This window comes from Lissotriton vulgaris, chromosome 5 (assembly GCF_964263255.1).
Source record: "Lissotriton vulgaris chromosome 5, aLisVul1.2, whole genome shotgun sequence".
Classification (NCBI taxonomy): Eukaryota; Metazoa; Chordata; class Amphibia; order Caudata; family Salamandridae; genus Lissotriton; species Lissotriton vulgaris.
Genome location: NC_141693.1, coordinates 1,345,827,794 through 1,345,853,513, shown reverse-complemented (window position 1 = coordinate 1,345,853,513; position 25,720 = coordinate 1,345,827,794). Strand labels below are relative to the sequence as shown.

At 46.0% G+C, this 25,720-nt stretch overlaps 1 protein-coding gene across 2 annotated transcripts in view; it reads left to right on the top strand.

Annotated features, from left to right (window-relative positions):
* Positions 1–25,720, top strand: part of LOC147712575 (bile acid receptor-like) — a 632,915-nt gene that overhangs the window by 182,750 nt on the left and 424,445 nt on the right. For both annotated transcript variants that reach the window (XM_086923275.1, XM_086923276.1), the window contains exon 3: positions 3,458–3,583. In XM_086923275.1, coding sequence (XP_086779401.1) covers positions 3,520–3,583 — 64 coding nt within the window. In that variant the 5' untranslated portion in view covers positions 3,458–3,519. The remainder of the gene's footprint in view (positions 1–3,457; positions 3,584–25,720) is intronic.

The following is a 25,720-nucleotide window of genomic DNA, read 5'->3' as shown; positions in this document are numbered from 1 at the left end:
TCTATATAACAGCCAAACCCCAGATGTATCCGAGGACTGTATTTAACATTTCACTGAAGGAGAGATTCTTAAAATATCGGTTGGGTATAATGCTGATTCTACCCCACCTACCGCCATGGAAGAGGAGATCTGGAGATAACAGCTGTCACCTATGCAGCCGTGGACGGGAAGATCTAATGCACATAATCTGCATGTGCTTAAACCTGTTCAAAGAACGATACTCACATCTTCATCCCATCTTTAACCCAAAACGAATGCGCTCTTGCAGACAGGCGGTGCTAGCCTGCTTCAATCCTGCTACCATGCAATTAAACTGCAGATTCATAAAATTCCTCAAAATAGCAGACAGGAGATTGCTTGCATAGCCACTCAGTGGGAACAAAACAGCTGAGGAATACAATAACATGGGCAAAACATAACATCTCCGTATACCAAAGCAAAGATAGATTGCCTGGAAAGACTAAATGAAGATAGAAACAATACACACACACCAGCCATATCTGGCAATACAAAAGGTAAACACAGCTCTTGACAACCAGTATGAAGAACAAATACCAGATTTCGAAAAACTCGACAAACATGCCCACTCAGCGAACTATTATTGCACATTTCTGATAGCTTTGCACAGCGGAAGTTTGCACAAAATACAACAGCTTTATCTACTGCCACAGTAAAAAGGTTTATACTGCAACCTTCCCAACAAAGGGACACAGAGACAGGGGGAGCAAGACTGTACTGAGGGCAAACTTGAAACTATGGGCCTCATTTATGAAAAGTGACGCATCGCTGCGTGAAAACAGCGATGCGTCACTTTTCATTGCGCCCTCCTTGCGACACCAATGATGCGTCATATTTACAGTATGACGCATCATGTCGCATGGAGTTACAGATACGTCTGTTTTTCTGACGTATCTGTAGGCGCAAAAGTGACGCATTGCTGGAGTGTGTCACAAAAGTGACGCAACTCCAGCAATGTGTCCTTTCACCTGGGGCAAGCCCCAGGTGAAAGGGCCTGCGTCAGTCTTATGCCTGCTGTGAGGCAGGCGTAAGATTTTAACGCATTTGAGTCCTAGAAGTGGCGCAGTGAAATTTCATAGATTTCACTGCGTCACTTCCATGACCCTTTCTTGCGTCAATACGCCCCCCTTGCATAGATTATACCTGGCGCAGGTATAATGTGGCGCAGGGGTTTACAAAGTGACGCATCTACCTAGATGCGTCACTTTGTAAATATGGCGCAGCAAGGCACATTTTTTATGCCACTGGTGGGTCACAAAAAGTGACGCACCAGTGGCGTAAAAGTGACGCACAGCCTCATAAATGAGGCCCTATGCTTTTAAAGGCTACTTTGCACAGTGGTAATTTGCACAAGATATATCATTACTGAAACACTGCTTTTATATACGTTGGTCTACATTGTAACCCTGGAGGCTTTTCCCTTGCCACCAAATTAACACTTTAAGAAAAACCGGATCCAGAAATGTTCTCACTTGGTTTGAACTCCAAAGTTTTATTTTTTGCCAATATATACCAAAACACAAGGATTTTAACTTTATTTATTATTTTGTACAAATCATGTTAAATATATGTGCCATGTATATGCAAAGGTTTCCATTAATCATGCATAATAAACTTACTTACTTACTATTCTTAAAAAATGAAACTGCAAAGTTTTCTTTTTTCTTTTTAAATGCATCCCATTTTGGGCTGCACTGAAAACAAAAGATTGCATTAGCAAAAAGTAATCACAGACATGATGGACTGCTGACCTCCACAGGCTATCATCTCTGTGATGGCTGTGACTCCTAATGGGTCGTAAATTGCGACGTACCTCTTTAATATGCATGAGTTAGGTCAATTTGGCACCCAGTAGGACTTGCTAATGAAATTCAAAAGAGTTTCATACATTAAGAATATTGATTTTTTTAATTGCCATTTGAAGAGAATTGCAATTCCTAATGTTAGGACATCTAGCCCCAAATCCACAGCCTTCCGATACAGCCTTTCTTTGTCAACTAACCCCGCTGTCCAGTGCAGCTTCACTAAAACAGCCAAAGACAAATTGACTGGGCCACCAAATAAGTATGATTCACATGAGAAGTGTGATTACTTACCCCAAATTTTAATGCAGTCGCTTATTACTGATCAACAAAGCTGGGCATCAAGCTGAGCCTTTATCACCTGCATGAGATGATACAAGGTCACAAACCACACTATTTGACTCTCTCCCACTAACACTCTATGCCCAGGGACTGCTTTACTAAGCCACCTACTCCTTCTTATAACTCTATTGGCTCACCTATTGAAGACCCTAAAATGCACACCAACTCCAACTATGGAGAGCATTTCTCTATTTTTAAACATCTAATACACTCCAAACACCACATTCTCTCTACTCACATATTCCACAACACATCCTATCAACCATCAGAACTTAAGTTGGTCCCATGGCGATAGCAAGGCAATCAGCTTTTTCACCCAGACCCATTTATTTTAGAGATATTTTTATTGAAGATGTTGTGAAGAACAAAAAACAATACACTGCTGTACACAGGCATATTCAAATGTTGTAATTTTTCATCAGTGTCAATCAGTTCTGTGTCCCCTGCCTCCCCAGCGGCCGTATTATGAACATCAATATTCAATGCAGTTTGATTAGAGAGCAATACATCAGAGCCAATGTAAGTGAGAGGAGTGCAGGGATTGCCCCTGTATTCATTCAATTTTCCACAGATTTCCCCCATGTTTGCAGACAGCCACGACCTTCATATATCACCTTCTCAGCCAACATGCACCAATCCATAACCAGCTTCCAGTCCTTCAATTGTGGTGCAGTGTTTTGTTTGGCTATTGCCAGGCCCTCGGTCATCAATATCCTCACTATATGGTTTAGAACTGTTTCATCACAGATTTTTAATAGACACCAGTTTGCTGTGGTACCCATATTACTCCCACATAGCTCATTCATACAGGCAACTACTGATTGCCAAAACTGCTGTACCTCAGGGCACACTCAGCCCCTTTTTGAACATTCTGAGAAGTACATGTATTTTTTAACCACAATGACTTACATTAATGAGGGCAAGGTAGGGAACCCCTTAATAGGGCGGCTGTGTATTGCCCTTCTACCGATGGGAGTATTCTGTCTCCCAAACTCAAGATCCTCCCCATAGACTGGTGTCCTAGTTGCGTGCAGTGTATTACCATGATGGAAAAAGCATCCCTTACCACTCTTCCTGCCCCAGGGTTGGCACCCACATACAAATGTAGGATCATCTCACAAAATACACCAGAAATGTGTGCCAATTGTTTGTGTTTAAAAACATGAAGGAAATTGTTGAAAGTGGTCACTAAGGTATGTAAAGCACATTAGAAATCTCCTTGAGCCTTTGCTATAGTATTCAATGTTGCATAGATTCCGGATATATTTGCAAAGTTCTTCTTTATTTTTTTTCAGATATTTACTGGACTAAGCCTGCTTCTCCAAAAGTAATTTGTACTGTGGAATCTTAGCAGACAATGGCAAATGGCTATTTGACTTTACCTGATGCTTACTGCCTTTCAGAACCTCTGCAGTACTACGGTAGGTTGAATATATTTGTATTGCTGTTCTGTTTTACTTTATTACAGCTCACAAACGTCTAATTGGAATCACAGGATCTCACCAGGGAACAACACCATTGCAAATAGAAGAATTCGCAGGGAGGAGCCCCATTACCTCAAATTCTGAAAACGTTGATTTGTCACCACCTCAATGCAATGCAAGAAAAAAAACTATATGTTGTGGTCAGAATACTGCTTACTGGATTGTCAAAATAAATAGGAAAATTGCAAAGTAAATTAGCCTTTGCACCTCAGGAAGCCGCGCCATGGACCACGAAGGAATCTGCTGCAGAAATCTGAAAAATCAGCATTTATTAAAGAATTGAAACAACCTGGCTCCCACTCACAAGAGCCCGGGGTCAGGGTTTTCTTGTCCCACCCCCCTTTTGCCCCTTGAGATTTTTTTTTCCAGGGCCTGGCAACTAGTATACACAAGCTGTAATGGTAGCCACAATATTATTTTCGGAGTTGCAGTCAGCCAATCAGATTGTTTTGGTTTTGCAGATTTGGCTGTGGATCCGTGAACCTAAGGTGGTTAACGAGAAAAAAAGACTTGTCTGATTAGATTTGAGTATTTTTGAGATCCAGGAAACCCGGTATGCTGAACTCTGCAATTAACGGTCCTGATATCTCCAACATCGAGGAGCGGAGAAGCACAGATATAGGCGCAAAGGCAGAGATCACGTCCAGTATCACGTTTTGACCTAAGGGGTCTCCTGCCCTCACCCTCCTATGGGGCACAGTGTCCCAACTACAGGGCTTAAGATATAGGTCATATCACGGTGGAGTGTCATCTACATCACACCACTGAGTGGAAATCCTCTCACCACAGTTTGGTAAGAGTGGAGCCCGCAGTTTGTTTGTTTGTCTCGGTTCTGATGAATGTCACAGACCCAACTGGGCCATTTGGCAGAAACATGTTGACCCCATTGATAGCGGTGGGGGGACAATAATATCCCCATTGCACGGATCACTTTGTTTTAACTACCATATAGATGCCAGTAATATTAAAATGTAATTTGACAGCTATAATGGCCTATTAACTTCACTACCTTTTTCATGGGCCCCCACTTAGTTTAGAAGTGCATCCCTGTCGTTAGGTTTATGCCCACCCTCTATCAAACCAAGTTTTTAGAGGGCGAGGACTGGTCAATGATGAAGCATAACACCAGGTGGTGTGTGAGACCAGTCCTTCACTATTTGTGAGATGCCTGCACTCACAGATTAATCTGCACTAGCACTAGCGACACCCCACTGGGAGCGGCTTCATTGTGGTAAACAGTTTCTGTTGGAGGCTGCCGGCTCCCAGCACCCTGTGCCTCTGGTTCCCTCATCCCAGATTCAGTCTGGATTTTGTGGTTACACGAGTATGGGCTCTCCCATATGCAATCCTTCATGCATAAGCAACTCTGTCATGCACTTCACACAGACGGGGTTGATTGGACAGACTGGTCTGATTCAGCCCCACTGGAGAGGCTTTGGCTCAGGGATCAACTGGGCGGGGGCGTTCTCCTCACTGTACAAAGCTTTTAACAATCAGATTCCAGACAACTTTAGGCCCTTGTGGTTGTGCTGGGAGGGAGACCAAGGGGAGATGAAGGATATGAATTGGAAGGCTTCCCTTACGTATCCACAGGAGGTGGGCATAATGGCTCACTTGTGCCTCATCCAGTTGAAAATTGTACATAGGGTGTATCTGGATTAGGTAAAATGGGACATATACCCCTGCCCAGTTGTCTTGGATGCGATGCTGCTGAGGGGTCATTCTATAATATTATCTGGGGGTGTAGTGAGATCCAGGCGTACTGGGACATGATCCTTCAGGAACTCGACGCAGTGACTGCGGAGACAGTGCTACCTAATCACGTTTGTACTCCCGGATATCCATGGGAATGTGGACCTGCCTAGAAGAAAAGTTGATATTCTTCATGCTAGGGCTGATTGTGGCAAAGAGAGATGTTGCACAGAGTGGGGGGGGGGGGGCTACCTAAGGTCCCCACGGGAGCCCAGTGGATTGTAGGAATGGATGTCTGTATGGGGGCGAAGAAGGTCTTTTATGAAGCTAGGGGTTGGGGTATGTGGAGAAATTATCATGGCCTTACATCGCACACCCTTCAGGGCTCTGTTCAGCTTGTCGCCGCTAACTGGTTGTCCTCTCTAGGGGTCTAATGGTATGTTATTTGTAGGCGGTTTTGATCCAATCGTGCTAAGTGGGTGGTTCTCCCTTGGGATTGCTAGGGAATTCTGGGGGCCTGGGCCTGTTCCCTGGTCCCACTGCCAGATTCTTGCTCTTGTACAGTATGGTATCTTGCCATTGCTGCACATACTATATTGATGACTCACACTGTTTTGGAGTGAAAATGTGAATAAAAACATATTTTAAAAAAAGCATGAGAAGTCCGACCACTGGTCAGGAAACGTAGAGTACAGACACCAAGCTTAAAATGATCTATACCTTTGAGAAACAAAGCCAAGCCAAACATAGACCATCCTGCACCCAGGCACTTCACTACTAAAACATCCAACATGTTTCCACAGTGGTTGTAATTCGTAGGTCCTGTTGTGTACTTCCTACAAATCTATATAGATCTGCGCGTTTAGACAACATAAACTAAGGGTTTGGGGTCCAGACTGATTCCTGACACCCCCAAAGGATATGTTTGTCTGTAGACCAGCTAGCTCACAATGCCACTATGAACCCCTCTTACCAAGGGGCAAATAATTTCTGGCATCAATCGAACATGACAACCCGATCCCTCAGGGATCGCGTAAACAGTACATTTCTTTTCACTCAATAACCCGTGCTCACTTGGTCTCAGAGAGATACACAGAATAAGCAATGGAGACGTTTTCAATAAGCATTTATTGAACCAGCGCCATTCTAGTGTAAAATACGTGTGCTGCAACAACCATTAGACAGAAAAAGATATATACGATCATGAGCACTAACAGAGTAAATAAAAGGTAGAATTCTACCATAGTGCTAAAACAATGGATATATGCAGGCATATAGATACATGACAGTAATAATGTGACTCCTACAATGCTAACCCTAACTAGATGTACCTAAATGTACCTAGCATTTATGTAGGTGTATAGTCAAGAATCCCCCTAGGAAAGAGCCAACCCCATTACCTGATATGAGGGAGCGAAGAACCCTCTCTTGGCCTTGAGTTGGACACTCTTGCGAGGGATACCAGACCACTGCCTGTTGGAGTATCTGCGTGCAGGGACCTCAGCATTTCGTTTCAGCGTATCAGCATGGAAGTCTTTCTCCTCCTCTTTGCCCAGCGAAGATGTGGTGCTTATATGCGCAAAAGGTACCCTCAGGTGTTCTACCTAGATGTATCATGGTACTGTGGGCATGTTGGCAAAGGATGACGATAGTGATGACCCTTATGCAGAGTTATTATGCCGGAGATGGTAATCTTGCTGTGATACTGAGAATCCTCATGCATAATAAATTAGGCTAGTTTTCAAAGAATACCGCACAACATTTATGCAGCACCTAGCTAGGTAAAAGGTCAGCATCAAAAACCATTATGTGGAACGAATGATGTCGTATCCAAAAGTCAGGTTCTGGCAAAAAAAGAGACCTTTAACTTTCCTAGATATCTCCTCCTCCATATTGAGTGTTATTTCGTATAACTTGTGTGGGACACTTCAGGTATCTCCACCTGTTATGAGGAACAATGGAAGACCAAATATAGGTAAAAGGTCATGTAACTACCTAGGCCTACATTGGGGTACATTGGGGTTCATAACAGTCCTTTTTCTTTAGCATTTTTAGCTTTCTCACTGTATGGACTCACTTTTTTGCGTTTTGGAGCATTAAAGATCGATACCACTCTAAATCCCATATTTTAGCATCTAACATGCACAATTAAAGCCTCCAGTCTTTTAAATCTAAGCACATGCTATGTTCTTTTGAATTTACTATCATTCTATATCAGCTAGTGCCATTAACATATGCCTGCTAAAGTACCCAGTTAATTGATAAACCTCTCCTCCTTGGATGTTCGGAGGTTACTACATGAGGAATATAAGGTCTTTCTTTTTGTGTGCTGTACTTGAAAGTGGACTGGTTCACTTTGCCCATGTATACGACGTGTGATTTTATGTTAATCGTTGGGACATGTTCTGCTATTGTTTTGCTAGTGAAACATTTGCAAAATTTAATGGACATGGAAACTACACATGTTGAATGATGCACCCTGTTGTAACGCCTAAACAGGCAATATAAATATTTTTTTAAACAAAATACCCTTGACAGAAAACTGGTGTCAACTGCTTTTCATTAATATTCATAAATGCTCACTAGTGAAAGAGACAAACCCTTATGGCAAGATAACTCCTGATGTACATATATTCAGAACGTAATGACATTTCTTAGACAATCCTTTAGCCATGTACATGAGAGATAAAGAGTCTGATTGCTTCTCAAAATCATCACTATGTTGGGGCATTACCAGGACCTCTATCATGGCGGATGCCAGTCTGAGACTCTGCGTTCCACTGGCCTGGGTCTGAAAAACAATCAACAGAGAATGAAGGGAACAACACATTTCCAGACTTGTTAGAGATGGGAAAACCACTGAGGCATTTGACAAAACAAATTTGGAGGATGACCCTTTGGTGATGGACGTGGGATGGCTCCTGGAGTCGTGGTCCCCTTTTATCACTTACTGAGGGCTTCCTTGAAAGAGGCCTGAAGTGATCGTCTCCACAGAACTTGAAGGGAGAACTCTTGCCTCATGCTGATGGGAAACCAGCTGTTCCCAAAGGAGCCTAGGCACGAACAGCAGGGCAAAGAAGACCCACTGCCCCTCTGGTGTGCCACAGACAACTGACCCTGAACGCTGGAATTATCACAATGTAGCGCTAGCGGTGTGCAGCTTGAGAAGCCAGCTGTACATTGGCAGGAAAGTGTAGAGGGTGGCACAAGTGGTGTGCCACCATAATGTATAAGCAAAATGCCATTGGAGGAAAGTGGATGCAGGAAAAGGAGGAGGTCATGGTAAAGTTGGTGAAGAGGGCAGCAGCAATGCTACACCAGTTGCTACACACCTGAGCATTGACAGCAGCACTCTTGTGAGGCCTTCACCTTGCACAGCACAGCACTATTCATTGAATGGGCTAACACATATAATCCCAGAGTAAACCATAATCTCTATAAAATAACGTGCTGACTGTTACGAGGGGTATGCCCTAGGATGTAGAAGAGAGACATATAATGCTTTTTTATTGCTGGTCGTCCCCCAAAATAGATTGGTTTTTGGAAGGGTCAATGACTACAATCGTGATGAAAATAAACATTGCCACAAGGGGTGATATCACACCAACTACTAATCCTAGGCATTTCTCGCTCTATTAGTTGTCCCTTGCATATGTACAGATTGATGCTGAGGGGAAACTTGAAAGCTAAATGATCACAGGCGGAACCGCCTTGCTTACCTTTATAGACAAACTAGGTATACTGTGTGAAATGAAAAAAGGCTAAGCACCCTGGAAGGAATACTGAGTCAGCCTGGAATCTTAGGAAGCTAAAACAACATCTGATTGCGAACATACGTCGCGACACAATCTGAGGATGGCCTGTAAGAAAGATGTTGGCCTTACAAAGGGATATTTAATTTCCAGCTTCCAAAATATCCACAAGGAATTGAAGGTAGATGCGAAGAACTACAGGAGATTAAAAGAGTCTGAGTGAAATGTTCCAAAGCTTTGCTATGATGTACATCAACCTGAAGTGAGAAAGCAAGCCTCTTGTGATCAACTAGAGTAGGAAAATAACCTCCTCTACCACTCTATTCAGAAGCGGCTGGCTCTCTATCAGCCTGCCAGATCTCTGAGGTCAGAGTCGCAGGCTCTGGCTGTGGTTCCAGTTATAAGAAGAGTACGGACTGGTGGCCGGTCTTTCAAACGTCTGGCGCCTCAGCTCTGGAATTCCTTGCCGATTTCTCTTCGCAGGAATACCAAACTGTTAGCCTTTAGGAAGGACCTTAAATCCTAGCTTTTTGCTCAGTAGGCCTGCCCCCTCGCCGCCTGCCACCCTGTTTCCACTGTAGGTCATTAAAAGCGCCAGGACACTCCTCGGAGTAGCCGAGCGCTATACAAAACACCACCTAACATTAACATTAACATTAACATTAACATTAACTGGCAACAACCTACCCACTATCAAAGCCCCATACATGACCTCACCATCTCAAAGTGTTGCCTACTGACTATTGTTTACCCTTTCCCTCTCAATGTTATAATCATCTTCAGATCCTGTTAACGTAACCTTTTGCTCACTGTAAAACCTTTGGCCAACAAGGAATGGAGATTGTGTAGTTTTGGGTCACAAAGAATATCGATATTCGTGCTTTAGGAAGTACGCTAAGGTTGAATCATCCTCCCTCACTGGACACCATGTAGTTTTGGGTCACAAAGAATATCGATATTCGTGCTTCAGGAAGTACGCCAAGGTTGAATCATCCTCCCTCACTGGACACCATAGTCGTCTACAATGACTGCATAAAAGATATGCTTGTCGGTTATGTTCCCTTGAAATGGAAGAAGACCTAAGCCTTCTGCCCCATTAGAAAAGAAAGGCTTTTGAAGACTTTAGGGTTTGATCAGGACAATTTCTGTCTCACTATAATATGATTCAGTTGGGAGCTGCTGAAAGAAGCTACAAAAATCACTTTTCAGGGCAAAGTCCACTCACATTAAATGTGTTTAGACAACCCTAAGAATCACCTAAAGCTTCTTTTTGAAGTAGCAAATAGTCTAAAAACCATCTCCAGGTGACCCTATGAATGTCTCAGAATCTAAACGCGAGGAGTTTGGTCAAGTTAATTCCATTGAACTCTCTTCCTACTTCAGAAACTTCCAATCAAGTACAAACTAAATCTCAAAGCTCAGATGACCTGGTCCCAGTTTAGGGTACTAACAAAGTGAGAACTACTTGAAAATATTATTTAAGTAACATCCTTGAATCACTTCACTGGTGCAGTATTTGGCAACATCTGCAAGGAACTAGACAAACATATGCTTCCCAACTGGATGATCCTTGTGAACTTAATGCTCATGCAACGTGTGCTCCCTGATGCCCTAAAATTGGACCGGCCACACCCCTTCTAAACCAACATTCAGCAAGAACTAATGACCTCAACAACTTCTCCCTTGTCTCATGTCTTCTCTTCATAGGAAAGGTTACCGAAAGCAGTGCAGCCTTACCACATTCAGTCTAAAAACCTGCCAGGCAATCTTCAACCAAGTATCTGATGAGGCTGCAGCACAGAAACAAATCTTTTCCAGGTTGTTGATGACGCATTCGTCCTCCTAGACTCAGGGTACTCCTGCCTACTTGTGCTCTTAGATCTGTCACGTGCCACCATATCTCATATCTCTAATTAAAATCATGGATGAACAAATGGTTATTGAAGAATTTGGATCCTTAATATTGATGGCAAATATTGATGGCACTTAAGTCATAATACAGTTGGCACGATATATTGTTTTGTAACCTATGAAATTGCCTATCTTTGAACTCCAATAAAAAATTATGACACAAAAAAAAACGAAGTTTAGAATATCAAATGTGAGTACATTCTTTTTTTCCTCCCAGTAATATTGACATGCCAAATATTTATTACTTTACTTTAATATTGCGCTTTTCAATTTTTGTAATAAGTTTCCATTGATTTTATTACTGGTTTTAAAATATTCTTTAATGTTTTGAGTTTTGTGTTTTATTGCAGTGTTTTTAATTTAATATTTGCACATTTTTATATTTTCATTAAATTTATAATTGTGATGTTTTTATTAAATATTTTACTTTGGTTTATGTTATGGTTTGTTGAGTTTTATGTAGGTAGTTTGTTAAAAATTATATATTTACAGGTGTTGATTCAATAAATGTCGCATTGCTAGTGTCCTTGCGAGTGGCCATCATTTTGTCTGGTTTGGAGTCAAAAGCATTGTTACAGAGGGACTTCTCATGTGGGCGGCAGCATTTGGGTGGAAAATATTGTAACGCGAATATATATATATATATATATATATATATATATATATATATATATATATATATAATTTTTTTGTATGAAATGTTTGTTTATATTTGCTCTTTGGGAAAATGTTTTTATAATTGTTTTATTGTTTTCATAAAAAAGACTAATACCTGTTTTCGATTTTTTTTAATGAATTTGTTTTTATTTAGGAATAAATATTTATTGTTTAAAATGTTAATGAAACCATTGAGATATTCTAACTTTATCTTATATATTTTTGCATGTAATACTTTATATATATATATATATATATATATATATATATAGATATATATATATATATATATATATATGTATATTAGATAGATATATATCTCCCACCACAATCGTTCGTCTGTTGTCCAAAATAAACGATGCCACAGCCACCAATCCTTTAAACAGCGTGTTTATTTATATTTAAGTTTTGGCCAAAGCACTCAACGTATTTCGGAGTAGACCTCCTTTATCACGAGTACGAGTGTAAAGTAAAGTGCAAGTGTTTATACAACGTTAGTGACACAACTCCCAATTATAAACATTGAAAACAGACCCAATGGCATTTGTAAGTACCCGGAGCTTAAAAGACAGACTTTTCATGTAGTCAAATCATTTCAAGGAATCTATAAGTTTGATGTGTTGGTGGCTGTGGCATCATTTATTTTGGACAACAGACAAACAATTGTGGTGGAGAATAGGGACTCGCAACCCCACCACAGCCCACCGCAGAAAAGAGGCTCGGGTTTCTTCGCAAAAAGGAGTTGTAGATATATATATATATATATATATATATATATATATATATATATATATATATATATGTGTGTGTGTTTATATATATATTATAACTTTTATAGGTTCAATTGTTTAAATAATACTATTTTTTACTTCAATAAGTAAAACATTTTTCATATGTATGTACATTTAAAATTTTTCCTCCAATACCATTGATCAGTTTAGAGTGGGAATAGTAAATCTGACCCTCCCAAAGAGTCCGGCATATTCCCCAATGTTGCTTAGATTACAGTGGCAATAGCAAATCCCCCTCTCCCATCTCAGAGTAGGACTAGTAAATCTGACACCTCCAGAGTCCAACGCTATCTTTAATGTTACTTAGTTTGGAGTGGGGATAGTAAATCTGCTCCCTCTTTGAGTCCAATGTTTTCCCCACTGCTACTACGTTTGGAGTCAGAATAGTGAATCTGCCCTTCCAGAGTCCAACACTTTTCCCAGTGTTGATGAGTTTGGAGTGAGAATAGCAAATCGGAGTTCTCCAGAGTCTAGCCTTTTTTCCTATTTAGTTTTGTTGGTAGTGTGAATAGTGAATCGGAATCCCCTCCTGTTAGAATTGGGGGTCTCTGGTTGGCACAGGTATGCCCTTGTGGCAAACAGGGACCCTCTCCTCTAGTCAGGGCCAGGGACCTACTCCTTAAGAATAACCCCTGCTCACCCTTTAGGTTGCGTGGCGCGAGCAGCCAAGGCTAATCCTCAGGGCGTTAGTTTAGTTAAGCATTGATCACCCCACACAGCAATATTAATGACCCACCACAAAAGGGACACCAGTCTGGGAAGTATGTAAAAAAAGGTATTCTCTTTATATAGGTTTCAGAAATGCAGGCTTAGTACAAGACCATGAATAACGTTTTGTTTAGATTATTCCACAATACTTTCTGGACAAGAAGAGTTCTTTTCAAAATGCTTGGTTTTAGAATTGTCTGGTGCGACTCAATTGCAGGGGGGGCGAGTCGCACACAGTACCTGGGCTTGTCACGGACACAGCGTTGAGCGAACTTCCAGCGTTACAGGCGGCGTTGTCTCCCTTCGTGTTGCGAGCTATGACTCGTATTGGCCCAAAGTCACGTTACTGGGGGAGACGGGGCTTTCTGTGGTGCGGGGGCTGCTCATTGCGGCGTTCGTGCCAAACTTGGGGAGCGGATGCCGCGATGATCTTCTCAGCGCAGGCGATGCTGGCAGTACGCTCCAAGAGTGCGAGCCATACCTGCCGGGACGATCCTCGATGCGCAGACTGATTCGCGTAGTACGCTCCAATAGTGCGAGACGTACCGCTGGGGGGCGATCCTTTAAGGGCAGGCTGATGTCGGCAGTACGCTCCGATCTGCGAGACGTACCTACCGAATATATTCTTTAAAGCGCCGCAGTCAGTTGATTTAAGAAGCAAGGTGGGGGGAGAACAGGACGGTGCGAAGGGCCGAAGCCAGGGGACACAGCAGAGTCCAGCCTTCGCATTGCGAGCTACGGCTCGTAGGGCCAAGAAGTCGCGTTGCTCAGGCCTGGTGAGTCCTGCCTTCACGTTGCGAGCTACGGCTCTTAGGGGGGCCAAGTAGACGCGTTGATAGGGCAGACAGCTGGGCACAAGTCCTCAGAGTGCACGGTGATTCTCCACACGGCGCACACGGCTCCCTGCTTCAGGGCAGCGTCAAAGACTGCGATTTCAGCTCCTCTCCAGGTTGTTAGAGCCCAAGGACCTTGGGCTCTGTTCAGGGGGCAAGCTCAGACACAAGCCCTTGGAGATCGTTTTTCAAAGATGCACAAGTTGAAAGTAAAAAGTCTTTCTCAGTCTTTAGGGTCTCTTCTTCTTGCAGCAAGGCACCCACGACAGGCCAGTCTCTCAAGCTAGAGACAGTAATCCTCCGTGCAGCTTTCGGGTCCTCCTCTTCGGGGAGAGTTTCTTCTTGGCGAAAACAGGATCTGATTTCTTAGGAGCAGGGCTCCTACATTTATACTGAAAATCCTTTGTTCTTGCAAGCCAGGGGGCCTGAGCCTGGTTCAGCCCAGTTCTGGAGCACTTTGTTTTGGTGACTCTGGCTTCTTCTTTCAGTGAGCAGGGCAGAGACATCAGACGCTCCGCAGGAGGTGGAGCCAGCATTGTGGTGGCAGAGCACAGCCCTATTCAGAGTCAAGGGGCACTCCTCCCTCCCATCCTGGTGTAATCTTTCTATTCACCACCTGGCAGCCCAGACTGTCTCCTGAAATCCCCCAGCCCTGTCACTCACAGAAACCAGACAGCAGATACACATCCTAGCAGATGGGGGCTGAAATGGTCAGGCAAGCAAATGCTAACTTTCTAAAAGTAGCATTTGCAAACACAGGATATTAAAATAACCTTTACTAAAAGAAGTATTTTATAATTTTGAGTTCAGGCATACTAAACTTGACTTTCTACCATGTTCCCTGAGCCTGCTGGGATTATAGAGTGTAATAATTCCAACAGCCCCTTCTGGCCTATGAGAACAGGTAGCCTTTCAATAGTGAAAAACGAAAATGGCTGTAATTCACTATTAGGACATACCACACACATCAGGGCTTGTCCTACCTTATGTTTACAATGCACCCTGCCCTTGGGCCTACCTTAGGAATGACTCACATGAAGTAAAGGGAAGGTTTAGGGCCTGGCAAGTGTGTGCACTTGCCCAGTCAGCATGACAGTACCAGACTGCACACAGGTTCTGCAATGGCAGACCCTAGACACATTTTTCTAGGCCGCTTCTGTGGGTGGCACAACCAGTGCTGCAAGCCCACCAGCAGCATTTGTATTTAAAAGCCCTGGCACTCCTGGTGCACTTTACTGGGGACTGACAGTAAACCAAATAAGCCAATCATGGACAACAATCAATGTATACACGTTTCATAGGGAGCACTTGCACTGTGGCACTGATTGGCAGTGGCACAGTGCCCTGAGCAGCTAACACCAGCAAAACACATAAGGCACATCAGCAAAAAGTGGAAGAGGACTCAAGCCAAGGTGCCAGGTCTAACACCTTCCCTGAGTCCAATGCTTTCCCAAATGCTGCTTAGCTTGGAGTGGAACAGTAAATATGCCCCCTCCACTAGTGTCCAATGTTAGTTCGGAATGAAAATAGTAAATCTGACCTTCCCAGAGTCTAATCTTTTCCCCAATGTTGCTTATTTTAGAGAGTGAATATTAAATCCAATCCTCCAGACTAAACATATGTTAACTTATAATAAAAGCAAATGTATTAGAAGTTTTTCTTTCTTGTAAATTTATATGAAATTATTTTCTATTTTTAACCATGATCACCTGGACAGGGCGCCTGTGACTGGGACTCGCCTTCCTGACCCAGACAGCGGTTAACTCAGTGCCCCCACAGAATGGTGGTGCAAGGCGGCGTGAGGCAGAGCCGCTTCCCCGGGGCACACGGAGCATCAAGCGGTTCAACAGGGGAAGCCAAAGGCTCCAGCGGCATTCAGTGGAGCGCTGGTGAACGGTGGTAGGGATGCGGCTGCGATCAGCCAGACAGAACGCCTGGGTCTGGGCCCCACCTTCCGGACACGGAGGTTTGTCCACACCGTGCTCCCACTGGAGGGCAGAACTTAGGCTGTGGCCGAGATGGGATGTGCGCTACCCCCTGAGCGACGGAGACAACGGTGCTTAGGCGCTCGCAGGCAGCTGGAGCCAGTATTGGTCGAGTAAGTCCCCCGTGGGGGCCCCAACAAGACGGTGAGGTGGAGCCGGTGGCTGTTAGGAGGTGGACATCGCGGGGGTGAGGGCCAAGCAGCCCTGAAACGAGCCATGAGGCAGGAAGAGGCCCCTGATGAGAGCCCGTCTGAATAGGTGGCTTATGATTGGACAGCTGGTGTGTGTTGGGAGGTGCAGTAGTGGGTCACCCCGGCTGTCCATGCTGATAGGGCCACGTCCAGAAGCGGTGGCACTAGTAGGAAGTGTGCTTCAGGTGGGAGCACATGTGTGACGCAGCTGGGAGCACTTAGACAAGAGCATTCAAAGCAGGAGGACAGTGGTGACACACTGCGGAACCGAGGGGCGGTGTTGGGCCCAGTGCCCCATATACTGCGGAGCGAGTGGAGGGGACCCCCTGGTCACACTTGGAGCAACGAGTGGTGTAAGAGTGATGTGAGAGTGGTGTGAGGCCTACCACCATGGTCTGTGGAAGTGCAGACTGGTGTTCGGTCAAGAGGCACTGCAGGAAGACCCGTGGAACAGTCTGGAGGCGCAATGGATGTATCTGATCGTATACCAGAAAATGGGATGCACCAGGGGGAGCGGGTCAAGGGCCTCCTTGCAAGTGTTGGGTGCCGGCAACGCTGACCTACCACAGCCTGTGGGGGAGCATACACTCCTGATGATTGCCTCAACGCTATATTGCAGGCATTGAGCGCTCTAGCACAGCCATGGACGCCAAACTGGACAAGGTGGTTCTGGACCTCAACCTGCTGCATGCGGACCATCAGATTTGAAGGACTGAGTGACTGCCATAGAACAGGAGGTTGCTGAATTGAAGCCGGCCACGGAGTTCCAGGATAAACAGCAGAATGCCCAGAAAGTATGGATCTGATACCTTGAAGACCACATTCAGGATGCAGAGGGCCGCTCGCGGCGGAACAATGTCCGGTTGATCGGGTTGCCTGAAGGTGTGGAGGGCCAGGACGTGGTCACTTTCCTGGAAACCTGGCGTAAAACCATCTTACTGCATTCTGGATTCTCCCCATTCTTCATCATAGAACGGACGTATCATGTTCCAGACGGGCTCTCATCAGGCAGGAAGAGGCCCCTGATGAGAGCTCGTCTGAATAGGTGGCTTACGATTGGACAGCTGGTGTGTGTTGGGAGGTGCAGCAGTGGGTCACCCCGGCTGTCCATGCTGATAGGGCCACGTCCAGAAGCGGTGGCACTAGTAGGAAGTGTGCTTCAGGTGGGAGCACATGTGTGACGCAGCTGGGAGCACTTAGACAAGAGCATTCAAAGCAGGAGGACAGTGGTGACACACTGCGGAACCGAGGAGCGGTGCTGGGCCCAGTGCCCCATTAACTGCGGAGCGAGTGGAGGGGACCCCCTGGTCACACTTGGAGTAACGAGTGGTGTAAGAGTGATGTGAGAGTGGTGTGAGGCCTACCACCATGGTCTGTGGAAGTGCAGACTGGTGTTCGGTCAAGAGGCACTGCAGGAAGACCCGTGGAACAGTCTGGAGGCGCAATGGATGTATCTGATCGTATACCAGAAAATGGGATGCACCAGGGGGAGCGGGTCAAGGGCCTCCTTGCAAGTGTTGGGTGCCGGCGACGCTGACCTACCACAGCCTGTGGGGGAGCACACACTCCTGATGATTGCCTCAACGCTATATTGCAGGCATTGAGCGCTCTAGCACAGCCATGGACGCCAAACTGGACAAGGTGGTTCTGGACCTCAACCTGCTGCATGCGGACCATCAGATTTGAAGGACTGAGTGACTGCCATAGAACAGGAGGTTGCTGAATTGAAGCCGGCCACGGAGTTCCAGGATAAACAGCAGAATGCCCAGAAAGTATGGATCTGATACCTTGAAGACCACATTCAGGATGCAGAGGGCCGCTCGCGGCGGAACAATGTCCGGTTGATCGGGTTGCCTGAAGGTGTGGAGGGCCAGGACGTGGTCACTTTCCTGGAAACCTGGCGTAAAACCATCTTACTGCATTCTGGATTCTCCCCATTCTTCATCATAGAACGGACGTATCGTGTTCCAGGCAGGAAACCAGCCCCGGGTGATAGGATGCGCCCACTTATCTTCAGACTCCTACACTTCAGGAATTGGGATGTGATCCTCCGGGAGACGAGGAAACTGGATGACATCCAATATGGAAACGCCAAGGTGTTGTTTATTTCCGGACTATACTATGAAAGTCCAGCACCAGCGGGGGGTCTTTTCTAACGGTTAAACGCCTGCTCAGTCTCTCCTATTCGCTGATGTTCTCTGCCAGGCTCCGGGTCGCCCCTGATGCAAAGGCCAGGTTCTTTGACACGCCTCAGGATGTTTGGGAATGGCTAGAGACGTTGGGTCTGTATTCTGGCCCAAGACCCACAGGAACTTCTGCAAGTTGACCTGAGGAAGCAGGTGGTAGAGGATCCAGGCGACGGCGGCCTGGGGTCAGTGGTGGTGCCTTGCACGGATCAGATCCATAAAGAGCGAAAGGAGGTGGTTCGCATTGTGGAGCAGATGGCAGAGGCAGCGTCGCTGGAGATTAAAGTGCACACTTCCTACCATTTATTGAGGGGAGGGGGCCTCCTCTGTAGCGAACTTCTCTGATAAGGTGTCCATTAGAATGCCGGAAGTTGCACACCAGACGGCGGATGGTATCATATGAAAATGGCTGTCCTGGGAGTACATTACTGGGTGCTGTTGTTTGAATTGCTGTGGGGGATGCCTAATGTTCCTAATGTCTGTGTGCTATCATGTATCAGGATGTGGAGGGATGGTGTGTTGGGTGTGCCTCTGAGTCCTGTAGGGTTGCTGTCCTTGACTTTCGGATCTGCACTAGAGATTACCCAATTACAACACAGGTGGAGGGGTAAAATATACGCCACAGACTACTCCCTGTTTGCTAGGGGGACCCTGATCTGGATACATCTTGGGACATCCTTTGCCCTGGATGCGGTCCTTATGGATAAGGAGGGCACGTTTGTGTTGGTAAAGTGTAAAGAGGATGTACGTCACGTACTGCTTGGAAATGTTAATGCACCAAATGCGGACCAGGGGCAATTCTTTGGTCAGTTATCCCTTGCTCTGGGGAAGTGGTGTGAGATACTGTGGTTGTTGGGCGGGGACTTTAACAGTGTCTTGGATGTTCGGACTGACAGATCCTTTCTGCTGCTCAGGGGCATGGCCGCCAAGACCAACTCTGCGGTGTTGCAGGGCTGGGCACAAGGCTGGGGTCTGGTTGATGTTTGGAGACATCATCACCCGGGGAGAAGGTGTATTCATTTTTTCAGCACCTCATAACCTTCACGTTCGGCTCGATAGTTTCTTTGGGTCCCCCTGCCTCCTTCCTTATGTCTCGAAATCGAAGTATTGGGGCGCACGCACTCCGATCACAATGCTCACAGTGTTGTGTTGGCCTGGGAGGGCAGGATCATGGGAGTCCCTACATGGAGGCTGCTACCAGGCTTGCTTGAAGATTGGATGTTTTGAGAGGCGATTGGTGAGGCTATAGGGAAATACTTGGCGCTCAATGCGGGGAATGCCTCCTCTGCGCTGGTGGAGTGGGCGGCTGTGAAAGTCACAGAGAGAGGGTATTGTTTGGAGTTGGGCTACGGCCTGCAACAACAGGTGGCATTGGACCTGTTCAATGTAGAGAGACATCTGTTGCCATTGAAATCTAGGGTGGTAGTAGATGCCGGGGGATTGGATGACCTGGTTGAGGCACACAAGAAACATGCTCCGACAGTGCTGCCTCAACTTTGCAGCGCACTTCGCGTCAGTGCATGTTAAAGCTCATCGTTCGGGCCCCTTCTGGCTTGGCTGATTAAATAGGAGCAGTCGGGTGGGCCAAATTTGGCTCTCCGCGGAGGGGGCGATACAGCATTTCTTAGAGGGACTTCCATTCTCGGTCCTGTCGCGGGAGCAGTCCTGTTGCGGAAGCAGCGGATGGAACTAGATGCCCTGCCCACGCTAGATGAGATTCAGGGTACGGTGAGGGTTTTGCCATCAGGGAAGGCTCCTGGCCCGAGGGGTTTCCCCATGAATTTTATAAGTCATACGCTGACCCACTAAGTCCACAGATGCTCAAGGTATACACAGAGGCACTTGTTCTCCCTGCCTCAATGACGGAGGCTACATTTATCACACTTCCCAAACCAGGTAGTGACACCACTTCCATGGGGGCTTACCATCCCTTGGCACTCTTGAACTTGGACTACAAGATTTTAGCATGCATCCTGGCAAATAGATTGGCACCACTGATCCCTCAACTGGTTCACCAAAATAAAAATGGGTTTGTACCAGCCCGTAGCATGTTGCTTAATATACGGCGGCTGTTTAGGTTGATACGCTGTGCTACAATGGACTGGCCGACAGCCAGTTGTATTGTGCTGGACTTGGAGAAGGCTTTCGATACAGTGGAGTGACCCTTCATGTTTGCTGTGCTCCATCGATTCGGATTTGGGAACTGTTAGCAATGGCGCTACGAACCTCAGCGCAGGATTGGGGGGATACGTCTTGGGGATTGCACACATGCGATTTTGCTTTATGCGGATGACATTATGTTGTATGTTAAGGATATTCTGGTGATCTCAAAAGTCCCTGCTACATTGAGAACTTTTGTATCTCTGTCTGGGCTAGGGGTGCACTGGGGCAAATCTTGCCTATACCCCTTTAATCCTGGTATGGAAGGCCTGGGTAAGGAGGTGGATGGGATGGTAGTGCAATGGCAGCCAGTGGCGTTCAGATTTTTGGGGATCCGCATTTTCAACAATGATCAAGATCTTATGGATGGTAACATCACGAGGGCGGTTACAGCGCTCAAGTCTCAGATTAAGTTTTGGAAGACACTCAACCTTTTTGTCTTAGGTAGGGTGGAATTAATCAAAATGGTCATGTTGCTGAATCTCCTTTATTATTTTGCTAACTTAGCGCTCTACCTACCTGTGTCCTTCTTCTGCTCTCTGGAGAGGATTGTTCTGGATTTCATTTGGAACAATTTGTGGTGCAGGGTGGCGGTGCCGAAGTTGTACCTACCTCGTTCGAGGGGAGGGGGCTGGCTCTACCCAACCTAGAACATTACTTCTTAGCATCTCAAATCCTGTGGGTGATGAAATGGGTGGAGGAACTACACTTGTCGGACTTGGCAGAGCGGGACCCCCGTACTCCCTGGACGAAATCCTTTCCATGTTCCACCCTTGTAACAGATCGAAGGAACCTCTAGCTTTACTAGTCTTGACAGCACAAAAATGTTTCCGCAGGGAGCTTCATCTTACTAGACACATCACACCGTATGCGCCGTAGTGCACTTATCAGGTATGTTGACCGTGAAGGGTAGCGTACAGAGTACGGGCCTTACTGACTGGGTGAGGGATAGTAAACTACCCTAGGAGACCTATACAGAGAGGGTGCGTTGCTATCACGAACAAAGATGTCACGAACAAAGATGGAATTTCCCCAGGCCAGTTTCTCAATAATGCTTCCTGGAAGGCCATAATGAGGCGTTGCGGGGGAGAGATCACGCAGGAACCTCTGACACATCTTGTAATACAATATGTGCATGTTATGGGTATGGGAGGCCATCTAGTGAAGTGGTTTGCGGAGTCGATCAGGGAGCATACTCTAGTAGATTTAATGCCGTTGCAAGTTAATTTGAAGGCGGATCAGGGGAGGCCCTATTCGGAGAAAGAATGGTCCATGGTCCTGGAGAGTCCCAAGCAGGTCCCCAGAATCGCTCATTTTAGATTAATCCAATGTTACATTGTCCGCAGGGCTTATCTCTCCCCGGACAAAATCAATCAATATTTTCATGGCAAGGATGCATGCTGACCACGCTGCAAGCTGGCAAATGCTGATCTTTTGCACATGCTTTGGTCCTACCGCCCTGGGGGCTCTAGACACTTGAACAGATAGAGAGGTGCCACAGACATGGGAGACGTGCATCACTGGTGTATTTCCAAGAAAAAAAGAGCTCAAAGCATCCACCTGGTTTCTGAATCTGGGTTTCATTGTGGCCAAGCGGTTGATCACCCGCAGGTGGAAGGCAGAGGAGCCCCACCTGACGAAAGCTTGGTTCCTCCCCATGCTGAGCTGGATGAAGGCTGAAGCAGTTTCCCTGGTAAGGGAGGATACATTGGTGTTGCATAAATTCCCCATCTCTGCTGCATGGAACACTATGTTGTGTGTGCTACAGGGGTTGCTGGTGCCGACGACCCATTGGATGTTCCCACTCTGGATGAACAGTGCGTTATAGAGGGGTAGACCTATGGCCCGAGTTTTGTATTGATGTGTAGATAGAGTCCCTTATACCCCACACTGAATGGTCATTTCTCCTGGCAGTCAGGCTGTGCACCCATATGATAATCAACAGGCTCCTGTCTTGTGACAACTAGGATCTGTGTTTCCTTCACTTCCCCTATGTGGCTCTTGTTTCCCTTCCCCTCCCCCGTCCCAATAGCTTGTCCCACATTAGGTTTTTTTTTAAACTAATTTTATTCGTCAAATAGCACATTTGTGTCAGAGCTCTGCTACCCAGAGACTACTGTATAATGAATGGAATACATCATGACTTTGACATTTTCATATGAGAACAAGGAAAGTGAAGAGCAATGCAGATAAAAGAAAGAAAGAACAAAATACAATCTTAAGACCCCCCTCCCAATAGCCCCCCCATCCCACTAACAGCCTCCTCGGAACAGCACTACAAGAAAACATTCCTCACTGGGAGCAATTGCAGCACACAAAGACATAATAATACACAGTTTGCACCAACATAGGGAACCCTAGAGTGGATAGAGGGGCCCAGTTGTAGACACCGGCTCCAGCACCAGGCCACGATAGTCCACCCAGCCCTTCCAGATTTTAAAATCTTTAAGCGGGCATCCTCAGGCAATAAAATGGGAAGCCCCACGCCCATACAAAAGTCCAGGACATTCTTCCATGCCGACAATGAGGGTGCATTCGGAGCCTACCAGGCGCGAGCAATGTCTCTCTTTGCCAAAACAAACCCAAGCAACATGAGATGACGTTTGTATATGTTGCCCCCAATCCCGTCCATAACATGCAGGAGCACTAGCTTCGGCGAGTGGGGAAGGTCCCATCCGAATACCTCACAGAGGCAGGTCATCACCCCCTCCAGAATCACATCAAAGAATAACAGTGCCAAATTGTATGCATCAGGGTACCCTCCTCCCGTTCACACCTGAGACATGACGGGGAGACTACCAGTCCAGCAGCCCACAGCCGAGACCTCGTAAAATATACCCAATGTAAATATTTAAACTGGACCAGGCGCAGTCGAATTGCTATAGCTGCCACCTTTGGAGAAGCGAAGGTCTCCGTTCAGTCTTCTTCATCAAGGGGGCCTACATCTCCTTCCCAGGCCCCTCTAAGCTTCTGCAGCGTAGGAGAAAAATGAGTAACCAGGGATTTATAGATCGTCGAGATCTTATAATCTTGGAGAGCCCCCACACACACCTTTGCTCCTATTGGGCTAAACTCCACCAGTGACTCCTAGCCCTCCAGGCTAGGGGCACGGGCATGCCGAAACTAAAGGTATTTATAGAATTGAGTTTTCGGCATGTGGAAGTCCCTCTATATCCTGAAAGGACTTGAGGACCGGTCCTCACATCACATCACCCAGGGTAGAGATAGCTATACTATCCCAGCCACGGAACCCCAACAGTGTGGCTAATTGTGGCAGGCGCCCGTTGTTCCATAGAGGAACCAACTACATCTTCTACTCCAAACAACCCTCCAAATGGAAGTTGAAGTTGAAGTTAAAACATTTTTAAAGCGCTCGTATATCAAGTGGTTTCTTGGCGCTGAGGACGGACAAACCGGATAGTGCAGGGAGGGAGACCGCCTATTGGGAAAAGGCGTGTGAGAAGAGCTGGGTCTTAAGAGTCCTGTGAAAGATCGAGTAGGAGGCAGCTGTTCTGATACTCAAGGGAAGAGCATTCCAAAAGACTGAGGCCAGGGTAGAGAACCTCATGCCGCCATGTTTTTCTTCCTATATCGGGGACACATAAAAGGAGCTTGGAAGAAGACCGCAGGTGCCTGCTAGGAACATAGGCTGCGATTTTAGAAGCTAAGAATGCTGGCCCGCTGCCTGCTAAAGCCTGGAAGATCAAACAGCCCATTTTGAACAGGGAACGTTCAGATAGAGGTAGCCAGTGTAGGGATTTTAGAAGGGGGGTAACGTGGTGGTTTTGGGCAGTTTAAAAATTAGGTGAGCGGCTTGATTCTGTATCAATTTGACGTAAATAATTAATTTACTCTCTTAATTTCTATGCAGGTAAGTACTTAATCAATAATAACTCAATCGGAAAGAAAGAAAACAGAGTCCGTGGTGTTAGAGTTCTTAGGGGTTTTTATTCCTTAGAAAGGAATGGTCTTGACCAGGATATCATGTTCTGACCACCACAGGGGTGTCAGAAGGGATAGAGCAATGCTTTATTACATTACATAGCTTATATACTTAATCTATGTCATAAGAAACAGTTGTAATGGGCGTAACAGCTGAGAGAAGACAAGATAACAGTATACACGTGTTACAAGTGCGTAATCAGAAGGCGTGAACTAGAGGTGTGTGCTAGAAACGTCACAGGTAGGTGTCACAAAGGGGTGGCACTACCAGAAATGTTGCAGTGTCAGCAGAAATCGGAAACTTGGATGCGCGCGCAGCTGCATGACGTGTGATTGACGTGAAGCTGGAGGGTGCAGGGGGCTTGACATTTACACTGACGGAAAGAGACAGAAGTCTGGCATGTCAGATCAACTTGTGCTTCTATCATATCTGATATCTGGTGTTTAGGAACTGAGCTATCTGGACGGAAAGGTCTCTAGGGCAGAAGCTATTCTATACTAACTGTGAGTGCGTGTATAAGCGCCTGAGTGTCTGTATGAGAAGCGTGGGGGCATGGGCCTTCCATGGAAGCATGGCAACAGAAGCTATGAATTACTTGCACAGAGACAGGTCGGCCCTTTGGCTCTGCAGCTGAGGGGAATGTTTACTGAAACTAGCAGGCAGGAATGTATTTTCGGGGAGCGGAACAGATAACTCGAAGGTTATAGTCAATCTTGGTAGGCAGCAGGCTGAGCTGAGCGCGAGGGGCCGCGCTGAAAGTAAGTCAGAGTTCACGGGTACAGAGGCAGCCTGGGCAGAGGCCCTTGGAGTCAGAAGCCAGAATAGAGGCTCGGTGGCAGAAATTCAGGGCCTACTCAACTTTAGGCTGAAAAACGTGGAAGTACACTACAAAAAGACGTTGGCATAGCATACTTAGGAACGGACCATTCAACCCATTCAGGGTGGGTCTGAAAGAGGACATGTTGACGTTGGACGCAAATGTATTTGCGTCTTCATAGCTGATACAGGAGGGAAGTTACATGCACTTTAACTCGTACATGGAGACGGTGGGGTACGCGCTAGGGAACACAACTTGACCATAAAATTCTACATTTCCTCATTCCCTCCTTGTTCCCTACGGACCCTTCATGATATATCGATCATCATAAATTGATCAGTTTGTTCTTGCAACATCATTTGCTCATCTTTCTTTCTTTGACGGGTTGAGAGGAAACTAGAATGTTCAATGCACGATGTGGCACACAGTCCACATATCGCCGGCCCAC